Source organism: Lepus europaeus, chromosome 9 (assembly GCF_033115175.1).
Source record: "Lepus europaeus isolate LE1 chromosome 9, mLepTim1.pri, whole genome shotgun sequence".
Lineage (NCBI taxonomy): Eukaryota > Metazoa > Chordata > Mammalia > Lagomorpha > Leporidae > Lepus > Lepus europaeus.
Genome location: NC_084835.1, coordinates 13048081 through 13062645, shown reverse-complemented (window position 1 = coordinate 13062645; position 14565 = coordinate 13048081). Strand labels below are relative to the sequence as shown.

The 14565-nt window shown below is 50.6% G+C and overlaps 1 protein-coding gene across 2 annotated transcripts in view; it reads left to right on the top strand.

Moving 5' to 3' along the window:
• Positions 1 to 14565, top strand: part of EEFSEC (eukaryotic elongation factor, selenocysteine-tRNA specific) — a 240626-nt gene that overhangs the window by 105528 nt on the left and 120533 nt on the right. For both annotated transcript variants that reach the window (XM_062200567.1, XM_062200568.1), the window contains exons 3-4: positions 4580 to 4676; positions 6844 to 7008. In XM_062200567.1, coding sequence (XP_062056551.1) covers positions 4580 to 4676; positions 6844 to 7008 — 262 coding nt within the window. The remainder of the gene's footprint in view (positions 1 to 4579; positions 4677 to 6843; positions 7009 to 14565) is intronic.

Here is a 14565-nt window from a genome sequence, read left to right as displayed (position 1 = left end):
GGTTTCAGATCAGCCCAGTTCTGGCCACTAGGGCCATTTGGGGAGTGAACCAGCGGTTGCAAGACCTCTCTTTCTGTCTCTCCCTCTCTCTGTCTGTAACTCTGCCTCTGAAATAAATAAATCTTTAAAAAAAAAAAAAAAGTACTTGCTGTCTCCGACATTTAATTTCAAAATGTTTTCATTATCCCAACAGAAAACCCTGTATCATCAACCCAGCACCTCTCCATTCTCCCTAGCAAACGGTCTGGGAGCTGCCATCTGCTTTCTGCCTCTGTGGGTTTACCAACCCTGCGTATTTCCTATGAGTGGAGTACACTGTGTGTACTTTTGTGTCAGGCTTCTTTCCCTCGGCATGTTTTTGAGTTTCATCTACCCTTACACGTCTGCTTTTACTTCATTCCCTTTTATGATTGAATACTAGTCCGTTGTGTGTATATACCACAGTCTGTGTATCTACTCATCAGTTGATGAACACTCGAACTGTTTCTACTATTTGCCTATCACAAATAGTGCTGCTGTGAACATGCTTGGACATGTATTTATTTAAGTACTGTTTTCAGTTCTTTTGGGTATATATATCTAAGAGTGGAATTGCTAATCAAGTGATGATTCTGCGTTCTTTATATTTGAAGCGTATTTCTTGCTGGATATAGGACTCTTGGGTACCAGACTTTGCCCCCTAGTTCTCAGCTCCTTGAGTATGTCATCCTGCTGCCTTCTGGCTCCTAGTTTGTCCTGAGAAGCCAACTGTTGATCTTATTGTAGACCCCTGTACACTAATGAGTCACTTCCCTCTTGGTGCTTTCAAAATTCTCCCCTTGTCCTTGTTTTTTACAGTTTATAATGTGTCGAAGTGTGGGTCTCTCTGAGTTTATCCTACTGGGAATTTGCTGAGCTTCTTTTGGAAATACAGATTAATATTTTTCATCAGATTTGAGAAGTTTTATTTCTTCACACATCTTTTCTGTCTCTGTCACTCCTTTCCTTCAGAAACTCCCATGAGATATTTGTTTCTATGCTGAAGGTGTCTGACATGTCTCTGAGGCTATGGTTTTTCTTTTTCTCCCTCTGTTTATCTTTACCTTTTTTTTGACAGGCAGAGTGGACAGAGAGAGAGAGACAGAGAGAAAGGTCTTCCTTATTCCATTGGTTCACCCCCCAGTGGCTGCTGCGGCCAGTGCACTGCATCTGGCGCACTGCGCTGACCTGAAGCCAGGAGCCAGGTGCTTCCTCCTAGTCTCCCATGCGGGTGCAGGGCCCAAGCACTTAGGCCATCCTCCACTGCACTCCCAGGCCACAGCAGAGAGCTGGACTGGAAGAGGAGCAACCGGGACAGAATCCGGCGCCCCAACCGGGACTAGAACCTGGTGTGCTGGCACCGCAAGCAGAGGATTAGCCTATTGAGCCACAGCACCAGCCCTCTCCCTCTCTTTAAACATTTCATTCTTAGTTTTTTAAAATTGATTTGAAGGCTGTGCTGTCTTCCTTCTCCTCAGACTGAATAATCTCATTTTTCAAGCTTGTTCATTCTTTTTTTTTCTTCCTGTTCAAATCTGCTGTTGAACTCCTTTGGTAGATTTTTCATTTCAGTTACTACACTTTTCAAGTTTAGAATTTGCTTGTTTTTTTTTTTTTCTTTAAGACTGATTTCTAACTTTATTTTTCTTATTTAGTTTTTTTTTAAAGATTTATTTATTTATTTGAAAGTCAGAGTTACACAGAGAGAGGAGAGGCAGAGAGAGAGAGAGAGAGACAGACAGACAGACAGGTCCTCCATCCGCTGGTTCACTCTCCAGATGACCACAATGGCCAGAGCTGCGCCGATCCAAAGCCAAGAGCTAGAAGCTTCTTCCGGGTCTCCCATGTGGATGCAGGGGCCTAAGGACTAGGGCCATCTTCTACTGCTTTTCCAGGCTGTAACGGAGAGCTGGATCAGAAGTGGAGCAGCTGGGACTTGAACCAGCATCCTTCTGAGATACCAGCACTGTAGGCAGCAGCTTTACCCACTAAGCCACAGCACCAGGCCCCTCCTTTAGTTTTTTTTTTTTTTTTGTCTTAGTTTCCTGTATATGTTTGAATATTCTTAAAATAATTGGTTTAAAGTCCTTGCAGGAGAGTGTTCTCAGGAACAGTTTCTCTTGTCTTGTTGTACATAGATCATACTCTTGTTTGTTTGCATACATTGTAAATTTTTATTGAAAACTAAACGTCTAGAACAATATGAAGTGAGAATTCTGGAAATCAGATTTCTGTTCCCCGTAGTTTGTTATTAGTTATTGTATTGACTTTTCTGAACTAATTCTATGTGTTCCTTGTCATACGTGATTGACCGTTGTGGTCTGTGTTCAGTTAGCTTAGTGGGCAGCTCATGACTAGACAGAGATTTCCCCAAATGCCTGGAATCATTCAGTCTCCCGTCTTTGCCAAGGAGCTCCATGCACGTTGGGCCATGCTTTCAATGCTTGGTCTGGCAGCTACAACTCTGCCTTAGCCTTCACTTCTTTGCTTGCACAGAGCCTCAAGGTCAGCCAGAGATGAGAGTGTCTCAGGTTTTTCATGAGCATACGCAGAGCCTTGGGTATACTCACACCTCTGTGCCTGAGAGTGGTCCTTTTAGATTCCCAGAGCTTTTCCAAGTTCCCTGTGGAGATTTTGCTTCTAACTTTTTGTCAGCCTAATGTTTGCCTAAGTGGTTACCTTCTGCCTTAGGTAGCTATGATGTTAAACAATTGTGTGTGATTATTTTCTACAAATACCCCCAGAGAAAAAAACTGTTTGCACTGGGGAAGCTCCAAAGCAGGCCCAACAACCTTGCTGTTGGGATCTTTATAGAATCAAGAGCCAGAAAAATAATGGCAGTTCTCTGGGCCAGGGGCTGTGAAGGGGCCGAGACCCATGTTGTCCCTGTTAGTGCTTGACAGGCTACTGGATGTCTACGTGGTTGCGACAATTGGTTTTCAAGGTTATCTCCAAGTTTTGGAGCGGTAGATGGAAATAGGGTACATTCACATGTCACAAGTCCCACTTGTTCTTACCAAGACCCAGCCAGAGTTACAGAGAGAGGGAGAGACAGAGAAATCTTTCATCTACTGGTTTACTCCCCCAGTGGCCAAATCAGCTGGGACCGGGCCAGGACAAAGCCAGGGGCCTGAAATTCCATCTGGATCTCCCACATGAGTGGCAGGGGCCCAAGTACTTGGGCTGTCCTCTGCTGCTTTCCCAGGTGCATTAGCTGGGAGTTGACTTGGAAATGTAGCAGCCACAACTAGAATCAGCGCTCTTGTGGGATGCTGGTGTTATACGTGGCAGCTTCATCCGCTGCACCACAGTGCCAGCCCCTTAGCCATTTTGTCTTGAATCAACACTCCAAAGATTGCTCAAGCCTTTGCCTGATTTCCAGAATTTTGAAAAAGTTGATTGTGACAGTTTTTGCCAGTGTTCTTGTTGTTATGGGGGAGGGGTTTGAGGATGTTCTTACTCCACCATTGTCGGTGATCTTCCTATGTAGGTTCAGCCTTAGATTAACACCTTGTAAGTATCCCAAAGCTAAAGCAACGAAAACCCTTGAGGTATTAGTCGTGCCCCCCGACATGTTTATCACCATGAAATTTTTATAAGAGCAGAAGATGTGAAATGTTGTGAACGAGTGTCTGGAGGAACAAGCATGTAAATTGTGCTTGCTCTTTATGCAATGACAATGAAGAGGGGACCCGTGACAGAGAGGTTGCAAACTCTGGTTCCAGGCTCAGATGGACTACGTGTGAGTTTGTTGCTGAGGTTTTATTACCAATGACTTGGAGCAAATTAATTCACTTCTCTAAGTCTCATTTTCTTATCTATTATAATATGGTGACAAGTCCACAGTGGTTTTGTGAGGTTTAAGTAAAATCATCTCTGTTGAATACTTGACTCAGACCAGAGAGTTACTGTCTTTGATGTTGCTGTCACTCAACAGAAAATTCTGATGATATAGTGGTTCATGTACAAACAGGATGGGAAATTACATGTGTATGATAGCCAAAATGTGAGAAAATTTCCTTTGGCGAAACATGGGGAAACCATGGTTAGAAGAAAATACATCACAATGATGGGATTATGGGCTGTTTATTTTCTTTTCCCCTTTTTTCTGACAGTGTTTGGTGCTTTGTGTTTTTAGTAGAACAAGTAGATTCACCTGAAGCGGGCAGGGCTTTTCTGGCAGGGTCCTGGCAGAGCACTACCCCTCCCTGTTAGGCCCTGGGCTGCCGAGGTGGGGCTCCTGAGGCTCCTGGTCATCGCATTGCCTGAGTCTCCAGGAGGCTGGGTGTTCATCATCTTCTTCAAGGGGCTCTTTCATTCAGAGGCCCCGGGAGCCGTGGGGCCACTGCTGCCTCCTCAGGGAGGGTTCTGAAGCTGGAGTTAAAACTAGGAGGGCCCTTCTTAATTCTGATGGCCCACACAAGGCATGTCCCCTTGGGGCCTCTGTTGTCCTGTCTGCTGCGTTGAGGGAGGGACAGGAGATCCCTGGCCAGCTGTTCCAGGAGTGCACCTCACGTCACGCTCATGGTCTCTAACGGTGCTGCTTGTTTTTCCATCTCAGGTTCCGAGGGGCACCCATTATACCTGTGGCCGCCAAGCCTGGGGGACCAGAGGCCCCTGAAACTGAAGCTCCACAGGGCATCTCAGAGCTCATTGAGGTACTGTTGGCTTGATCCCAGGTTGTCCTGCAGACCCTGTCCTGCTCAGGCAGGCCCCCTTGTGTCCCTTCTGCTCTCAGAAAGACAGACTCTGACCCCTCCGGCCTCCACACAGCCTTCCCTCCGGCCCAGGGCCTCTTCTTCCCTTTTATACGTTCCACTCAGGTGAAGCAGCACCTGCCCGTCTGGAACCCTGGGCCATGTCATCTGTTCCACTCCTTCCAGTTGCATGAATCCCTTCAGTGTCTCCCCCTGAACCAGGCACCATGCGGCCGGGTGAAGGAGTTGGTGCCTACAGCACAGGCAGCACAGCTCTGTCCCAAGAGATGGAGGCCTTCACCTTTCGGAGCCATGGGCCTGAGGCCCAGGCCGTTCTCCACACTCAGTGGTAGTGGACAGAGGGAGGGAGCCCAGTTGTCCAGCAGGGTGCTCAGGGCAGCAGGTGAGGAGGGTCGTGTGTGTGGTGGGAGGGTCCTGAGGCAGACAGTGCTGAGAGTGGGGCCTGCAGGGTTCCCCTGTGGCACACGTGGAGCAGCTCGTGGGTGGCGTGGCGGAGTGCCTTGACCCAGCATTGGCCCCTCCACTATGCTGCCACCATAGCCAGGTGACATCATCTCTTTTGCCTCTTTCTGGCACTTGCCATGTGCAGTTGCTGTGAGGGCTAGATGATTGGTTAATATGCTCAAAACAGTACTACACTGGTGCTTGACATGACCATGCTGTTGAATTTTATGTACCACGCACTGTGCTCAGTGCTTCACATATATGACTATTAGCATTCACAACAACCTGGGAGGTTTAAAATCCCATCTTATGAAGGAGAAGTCTGAGATTCTGAGAGGCTGAGTTACTTGCCCAAGGTCTCACAACCGGGATTCAGACCTACCGTGGTCGTTGAGTTTGGCATTGGGGTCCCCCCATGCCTACAGAGCACAGATCAAGTTGGAGTGTGGGCACTCCCTCTGTGCCTGCGATTCACACTGGGCTGATCTCGCTGACCTCACACAGAAACGCTTTCTGAGTGAGGCTTTGTTACTTTTCCATCCACTCTAGTGAGACTGGTCAGGGAGCCTGGGACAGTTGTTTTTGTTAAAGCAAAATCCACAGAAATGTGGCTATGAAGGATGTTTGTATATGCCTTTAAGAGGCTTCCACATAAGTCTCCCACCAAGCCTGGTTTGAATCTCTCGTCCTTTTCCAAAAGAATTATTGTCCCAAGACTCGGGCTTTGGAACACGCACTACCAAATACTTTTTTGACAGCCTGTTCCCTTATGAAATCAGAAAATAGCCTAAGAAAAGGAATAATGCAGGCTTTATTTTCATTTGTTTATTGGTGATTAGCTGTGACAACATCTCCGAGCGCATGGATGGCATGGGGAACGTGGGCTGCTTAGGGTGAAGTGTGGCGAGGGCCAGCAGAAATGGAGGAGCAGCAGGCAGGCCGCGGGGGCCCACTTGCCTGGGGAAGCCCCTGGGCCGGGCCTGAAAGGCTCTGCGTCGCTCTGTGTAGCTCCTGTCCAGGGCTCCCCAGTCCCTGGACTGCCCGTGCCACACCCTGGTAGCTGCCCTGGGAGCAGCCCTGCCCCTCCTCCCTCCCTGAATCCCCTTTGTGTTTGCTTCATTCACTTGTCATTCTCTCAGGCGCCATGCCAGCTGCCAGAGACACTTGGAAGTCCCCACTCCCCGTGGGGGGACAAATAAACAGATGATCACAACAGTGTGTTAGCTATGGTGACTGGGGGAGTAAAGCCCTTCCAAAGGTGAGGCCAAGCCTGCCGAGAGGCCAGGCCTGCCAGCGCTAGCGCCGGGGCAAGACGAGACCTGGGTGGCTCCTCGGGCTGGAGGATGAGGAACCTTAAACCCCAAGCCTGGGGAAGCGGTGAGGTCCAGGTGCTCCCTAGCAGCTGCCTCTGCGGAGACCACGAGGTCATCCTGACGAAAGGCTAGAGCAGGCTTCTCCACGGGCCCTTTTCCTCAGTAGCTTACAGAGCGGTCTGGGAGTTGGCCATCTGAACTCGCAGCCCGGCTGGCCAGGACACGGGTCTTTCAGCTCTGGCTTGCCTTGTTAGCCTCCCTGAGCACTGGCCGGCCTCGCCCTTGTCCTCCCCTGCCCTGCCCCATCTGCCCCGGTACGACAGGCTGTGGCAGCAGCGTCTCTTTTCTAGCTCCTGACATCCCAGATTTCCATTCCAACAAGAGACCCCTCGGGGCCATTCCTCATGTCCGTGGATCACTGCTTCTCCATCAAAGGCCAAGGCACTGTGATGACGGGGACCATCCTCTCAGGCTCCATCAGCCTCGGCGACAGTGTGGAGATTCCTGCCCTCAAGGTCAGTCTCACTTGTCCTTCCTTTTGGCCTCCCTGTCTAGCAGCAAGAGGGGCGGTCCCTGTGCTGCACAGCTGCTGAGCCCACCGGGCCCGCCTCATGTTCCTCCTGCTGCCCGGGCTGGCCCTGCCGCTGCCCTGCCCAGCCTCTCTCCGGGCTGCCCTACCTGCCCGGCTCCACGTTGCCCTCCCCTCACGTTCTAGAGCTACTGCTCTCCCAGTCCTCAGGGCAGCACCTGCTTCTTGGTGCCCGTGATGGTCCGGGATGAGGGGCTCCCAGGTAGTTGTTCTTTGTAAATATAGAAAATGTGGACCCTGAAGGTCAGGTGGGCGTGAGATCGTGCGGTCAGCAAGTGAGGGCCACAGACCCTGCCTTTCTCCGAGCCTTTACTGCCTCAGGACCGCAAAGATGTGTGGGGCTGTTTCTAGGGACCTTTGTCTTAGCCCCAAGAATCCAAGAATTTTAAATTGAGCACAAATTGGATCTTGTGGTGCTCAGAGCCATAATCTGGTAGAAATCCGGGCTGGTTTCATGCTTGTGGTGGCCATTGGCAGGTGCTGTATTATCCCCTGAAGACCTGGGGTCCCCCCGTGTCTCCCCCCTGCTGATACTATGGCCTGGCTCTGACTCCAGAGCTGCCCAGTGGCCTTGACATTCCCTTTGTTCAGAGGGCGTTTCTTAGAGTTCTGCTTTCCTGGACAAGACAACCTTATGTCCTCGAGGACTGCCGTTTCCTTGCAGCGGGAGTAATGGTGAGAACCAGCTGACGGCCTTCCAGGGATGCTGGGGCCAAGGCCGTTCTCCGGTCCTCAGAGGCGTCCAGGGTGCAGGGAAGCAGAGGCGCCCACTCAGCCCTGTGGCTTCAGCTGGCTGCAGGAGAGGCTTGGATGCACTCCAGCCCTGGGTGAATGGATTCCTTTTGCATGCTTATTGGGAGTGACTTCCTGGAGTGCTATGCCCAGGCTGGTTTTGAAGCTGTCTGACTCACCAGTGGTACCAGGGTTCTCTGAGGACCAGTGTACTTAGACATGTGTGTAGATAACATGTATTTAAGGAATTGGCTCACGTGAGCATAAAGCCTGGCGAGTCCCAAGTCTAGGTGGCTACGGGAGAGTGTGGCTCAAAGGCTGCCTGTGGCTCACTCAGTCTCTCTGTTCTCCTTGAGCCTCCCACTGATCCCATGAGACCCACTGTAGTGTGGAGCAGTCTGCAAACAGGAGTCTCGGCCAAATACACTCTCACAGAAATCCCCAGAATAGTGTTTGGCGTGTATCTGGCCATTACAGTGCAGCCAAATTGACACATAAAAAGCCCCTTGTCGCCAGGTGAAAGAACCACAGTAGTGACTCCTGCCCCAAGTGAAGGGAGAGAAGGGGTGCTCTGGCACCCACGCCTCGTGTGCTGCACCTGGCAGCATGGTGGGACTTAGGGAAGGGGAGTTGCATGGGAGCAGGAATGTGCAGAGCACCCCCAGGGGAAGGAAATCCAGGGTTACTTTTTTTTTTTTTAAAGATTTATTTAATTATTTGAAAGCCAGAGTTACATAGAGAGATGGAAAGGCAGAGACAGAGACAGAGAGAGAGAGAGAGGTGTTCCATACACTGGTTCACTCCCCAGTTAGCTGTAACGGCTGGAGCTGTGCTGATCCGAAGCCAGGAGCCAGGAGCTTCTTCTGGGTCTCCCATGTGGGTGCAGGGGTCCAAGGACTTGGGCCATCTTGTACTGCTTTCCCAGGCTATAGCAGAGAGCTGGATCAGAAGTAGAGTAGCCGGGACTTGAACCAGCGCCCATATGGGATGCTGGCATTGCAGGCGGCAGCTTTACCCAGTATGCCTCAGTGCCGGCCCACCCCAGGTTACATTTTGTGGTGGTGTGACTGTTACTTCTTCCTAGAACTCGAGGTTTTAGGGGAGATTCTCCTGTTCAGGGAGGAAAAACCAAAAGGGTGGTATTGGCTCTGGCCAAGTCCCAGAGCTCCTTGCATTTGGATATGGGAGTCAGACAAGGCCCTGGCCTTTCCTGGGTGTTACAACCTCTCCTGGACAAAGTGGACAACAATGCTTTCTCTTCTACCTGCTCTTGTAGAGCCTCCTCTGAAAACCCCTAGTTCCAGTGACAGACCACTTACCTCAAATGCACTTTAGCCAAGGCACTAAGAGACCCAACCTTGGAAAACAAAGCCTAAAACTATGAGAATAAACTCAATGATATATAACAAACTTGAGAATACAATTCTTAGCTGGAATAGCAAATGTATCAACACGAAATTTCTTCCCAGTCCCTGTGCTCCCAAGGCCTCCCTTCCACCCTGGGAAAAGACATTTGCAGCTAGGGCAGAGATGAGCTGGGAGTAGGGGAGGTGTTAGAAGAAGGCTCTGTCGGGGGAGACTGAGAATTTGGGGTCCCTGAGGCTCTGAGGGAGGAAAAAGTATTGCTATCAGGGCCAGTGGCTGTGCCGCTTGGCCCAAGGACATGCAGGGGGGCGAGGCAGAGAGTGTCAGCCATGGTCAGCAGGAAGGGCTGTTTAAGTGGGGGCGGATTCTGAGGTCTTTGACCACCCTTTTCATCCTTGTAAAGGTGGAACTTGCCTGTTAGGAACCCGCTTCCTGATCATGGCAGGTGCATGGCAGATACAAATTTTATTCTTTGTCCACTGAGAAAAACACAAAGCCATTAAAATCAAAGCAAAATGGAGTTTTGTTTGGGAATAGCGTTACAGTGAGGGCCACAGAGCATTGCCTTGGAAACACATGCCATAGGAAACTCTGGGTCTGTTTATAGAGGTTGCAGCAAGGGGACGCTTTCAAAGGCAAAGATGAAAATCAGGTCAGATATTTTGAAAAAGTATCTTTTTTTTTTTTGACAGGCAGAGTGGACAGTGAGAGAGAGAGACAGAGAGAAAGGTCTTCCTTTTGCTGTTGGTTCACCCTCCTATGGCCGCCGCGGCTGGCGCACTGCAGCCGGCGCACCGCACCGATCCGATGGCAGGAGCCAGGTGCTTCTCCTGGTCTCCCATGGGGTGCAGGGCCCAAGCACTTGGGCCATCCTCCACTGCACTCCCTGGCCACAGCAGAGAGCTGGCCTGGAAGAGGGGCAACCAGGATAGAATCCGGTGCCCCAACTGGGACTAGAACCCGGTGTGCCAGCACCACAAGGCGGAGGATTAGCCTAGTGAGCCGCGGCGCCGGCCTTGAAACAGTATCTTTAATACCAAGGTGGCCATCAGTCCGAGGTGGAATTGGCAGTTGTCCTGCAGAAGTGGCCCCTGAGTAAGGTTGTGGTTCTGGTGGACCTCTGTGAGGGTTATTTTCAGTCAACCATGTATAAGAACCCTGCTTTCATAATATCCCTGCTTTATTTATTTATCTTTGCCAGGGTTGTCACAGTGACTCCATTTTGATCGTGTACATTTTTTTCCCCAGCCTACTTTTCAGCCCTTTTGTTACCTACTATCTAATTCTCAAATTTATTTTTTTTTAAATGTATGTATTTGAAAGACAAAGAAAGAGAGGGAGAGGGGAGGAAAGAGAGAGAGAGAGAGAGACCTTCCATCTACTAATTTACTCACCAAATGGGTGCAGTAGCAAGTGCTGGATCGGACCCAAGCCAGGAGCCAAGAACTCCATCCTGGTCTCCCAAGTGAGTGTCAGGGGCCCGAGTACTTGGGCTGTCATCTGCTGTCTCCCAGGTGCATTAGCAGTGAACGGAATTGGAAGCAGAGTAGCGAGGACTTGAACCAGCCCTCCAGTGTGGGAGGCCAACTTCACAAGTGGTAGTTTAACCCGCTGTGTCACGGAACCTACCCCTGACTCTCTGGTTTATTAGCAGGAAAAGCAGAACTTGTCAGCAAAAGTCCGCTTAGCCTTGGATAATTGGCTGAAGAGGTTTCCAGGCCAAGTGTGGAAAATATGACTTTGTTTCTCCTTTGCTGCTCGCAGTAAACTGTGAGGGAAAGGATGGATGGAGGAAGGGATGCTAGTGGGGAGGAGCCAGCGCTTGATGATGGTTTGTGGAGGGGTGCGGGGAGCAGGGGGCCGTTCTGGCTCCCTCCAGATTGGGAAGGATGCTAAGGTTAGGAAACTGACTGTTGAGAAGGCATGCTCTGGAGAGAGTGCCGAGGGTGAGACTGGACCCCGTTTCATTGGGGAAGTCAGGTATGTGATCGATGGACTGAATCACGCATTTCAGCAGAGGTGAGCAGTGAAGAGGAACTAACTTAGTCTCTTGTTCTTGAAATGTCTGAGAATAGCAAGGTTTTCGATAATATTATGGCAGTAAAAACCCTAGACTAGGCCGGCGCCGTGGCTTAACAGGCTAATCCTCCGCCTTGCGGCACCGGCACACCAGGTTCTAGTCCCGGTTGGGGCGCCGGATTCTATCCCGGTTGCCCCTCTTCCAGGCCAGCTCTCTGCTATGGCCCGGGAAGGCAGTGGAGGATGGCCCAAGTGCTTGGGCCCTGCACCCGCATGGAAGACCAGGAAAAGCACCTGGCTCCTGGCTTCGGATCAGCGAGATGCACCGGCTGCAGTGGCCATTGGAGGGTGAACCAACGGCAAAAAGGAAGACCTTTCTCTCTGTCTCTCTCTCTCTCACTATCCACTCTGCCTGTCAAAAAACAAACAAACAAACAAACAAAAAAAAAAACCTAGACTAAAAGGGATAGAGAGACTCGAAAAGATGGGGAAAAAAGAAAAAAGCTGTTGGACTCCTGGGATTCTGCAGTCAGGCAGTGAGCTAATGGAACTACTCAGCCACAAGCTCATGATGCCCTTCCAAAACAAGGAGAATGGAACCAGGGCAGAGCTGTGGACACAGAAGCAGAGGCCAGAGAAGTGGCCCAGAGGGCGAGGATCAGGCCACAGAGGGTCAGTCTCAGGTCGTGAAACTGCTGGGTTTGTCCTGCTGGGTTTCAGACTTGCTCAGCACCAGTGGCCCCTGCGTTCCTTCCGTTTCTGCTTGTTAGGATGGAATGTCTGTCCTATGTCTGCCTCACCACTGCATTACAGAGCAGGTCAATTGATGGAGAGGCAGTTTGCCCCAGGATGGGTCATACCCAGCATCACCCATTATGATTAGGTGATGTAGAAGAGGCTCAGGGCTTTGTGAGGTCATGGTATGTATTTTTTTTTTTTTTAACAGGCAGAGTTGACAGTGAGAGAGAGAGACAGGGAGAAAGATCTTCCTTTTACCATTGGTTCACCCTCCAATGGCTGCTGTGGCCGGCGCACCACGCTGATCTGAAGCCAGGAGCCAGGTGCCTCTCCTGGTCTCCCATGTGGTGCAGGGCCCAAGCACTTGGGCCATCCTCCACTGCCTTCCCGGGCCACAGCAGAGAGCTGTTCTGGAAGAGGGGCAACCAGGACAGAATCCAGTGCCTAGACCGGGACTAGAACTTGGTGTGCCAGCACCGCAGGCGGAGGATTAGCCTATTGAGCCGCGGCGCCAGCCTTGTGGTATGTATTTAGATGAGATTTGGGGCTTAGAATTGATGATTTAATGGGATGATATTTGGTGGAATGTTGGGATGGGATGAATATATTTTGCATGTGGGATGGGCATGAAGTTTTGGAGATCAGAGAGCGGACTGTACAGTGTTGAACTGTGACCTCCACTACCTCAGCGTATGACCTTTGTGGAATTAGGGCCTTTGCAGGTGTGATTACTGTGAAGATCTCATGACAAGGCCTCTTGATGTGGGAAGGCCACTACATCCAATAGCAAGTGTTCTCATAAGAGACTGACAAGCAGACGGCACCAAGGTTCACAAGAAAGTAGTACATGTGGAGTCCAAGATGGAGCTGTGCAGCCCCGCCCAGGAGCCCCAGGGGTGATGGCACACACAAGAGGCCAGGAGAGAGGTGTGGAACAGATTCTCCTCCAGGGCCTCCTGGGGAACCAGCCCTGCTCCAGGTTGCTGGGCTTCCAGAAATCTCTGCTGCTTTAAGCTGCCAGGTTTTTCGCCCATGGAATAGTGGCCTTAGGAAGCCAATATGGAGATTTTTTTGTTTTTATTTATTTGTTTGAAAGGCAGAATTACAGAGAGAGGCAGGGAGAACGAGAGAGATATCCCTATCCTCTGGTTCATTCCACACATGCCTACAACAGGCAGGATTGGGCCAGGTCAGAACCAGGAGCCAGAAACTTCATGCAGGTCTCCCATGTGGGTGCAGGGACCCAAGCACTTGGGCCATCTTCCACACAAATCAAGCCATAGAACACTGTTCCAGAAGATTCTCAATCAGTACTCTATCTCCAGGAATAACAATCCTGATTTCTGTTACCTCCTAATTTATTTGTAACCTCTTAATTGAATTATTATTTAAGATCTGAGTTAAGAATTTAGTCAAGTATATCGATTGTTGTATTTTATACCTTTTAATTCTTGTGTTGAAGACTTCAGGCCCCCCAAAAGGGTATTTGCTGTTACACTTCCCTAATTTCTATTATCAGTCTGTATAAATTTATCCACACTGCTTTCCCAGGCACGTTAGCAGGGAGCTGGATAGGAAGTGGAGCAGCTGGAACTGGAGCCGGTGTCCATACAGATGCTAGCGTCATAGGCAGTGACTTAACCCACTACGCCACTGCACTGGCCCCGCCAATATGGAGTTTCCACAGAAAGGGCTGGATTCCAGAACCTCCCGGAGTCCTCTGTGGCCTGAAGCAAGTCTCTTAGCCCCACTGGCTTTGATTTTCTAACAGGAGGGGCATGCACGTTAGCATCCAACCATGGCTTGCTCTGCTCTTTCCTTTCTTTCCTGTTATTCTTACCCAGCAGGTGAGGGAACCTGGGCTCAGGGGCGACAAGGAGCCAGACAGCAGAGTCAGGATTCGAAGTCAGGCGTCCAGCTCCAAAGGCGGGGCCATGTCCACTGCACCCTGCTGCCTCAGGAGCCCCTGCAGGGAGGGGTCTCTCAGCAGTGTTTCCTCTCCTCTTCCCCAGCCCTTTTCGGAAGAGCCTGAGGTACAGAACTCCTGACCTCCTCTCGCCCCTGCCCTCCGCTAGCCATGATTGGTGGCTGGTGCCTATCGGGCACTGGGACATTGCAGGCCCTGGCCCTCTTCCCAAATACGGTGACATCCCTGTCAGATTGCACTAATAGACTTGGACACGTGTGACCGCTTGAACTCCCTCTGCGTCAGGGCACAGCCATTCCAAATAAACAGTCGCATTCCCCTCCCAGCCCGGCTGGCTTGCCTGAGCCTGCCATGCCCTGGCCCCTGTTTCTCCTGCCCACGTCCGTTCCCAGCTGGGGCCGATTAGCTGAGTGAGGAAATGTTGGGGAGCAGGGAATGAAAGATGGAAAAAACCATTTAGACCCCAGAATGGCTTCACTGCCTAGTACCCTGCGACCCACTAGCTTTGGGCTCAGGCTCTTTGGCTCTCTTGATCTTTGGTCTGGGAAGTCCCTTCATAAGGTTTGACTGTGGACTTTCAGGCTGGCGATGTTCCTAGGGCTGCTTGGCTGTAAGGGCTGTGATAGCGGAAGCTGTCAAAGTCACGGTCTACAGAGAAAGACAGCAGGGCCAGGAATTCAAGGGACCCAAGTCAGGCGTTTG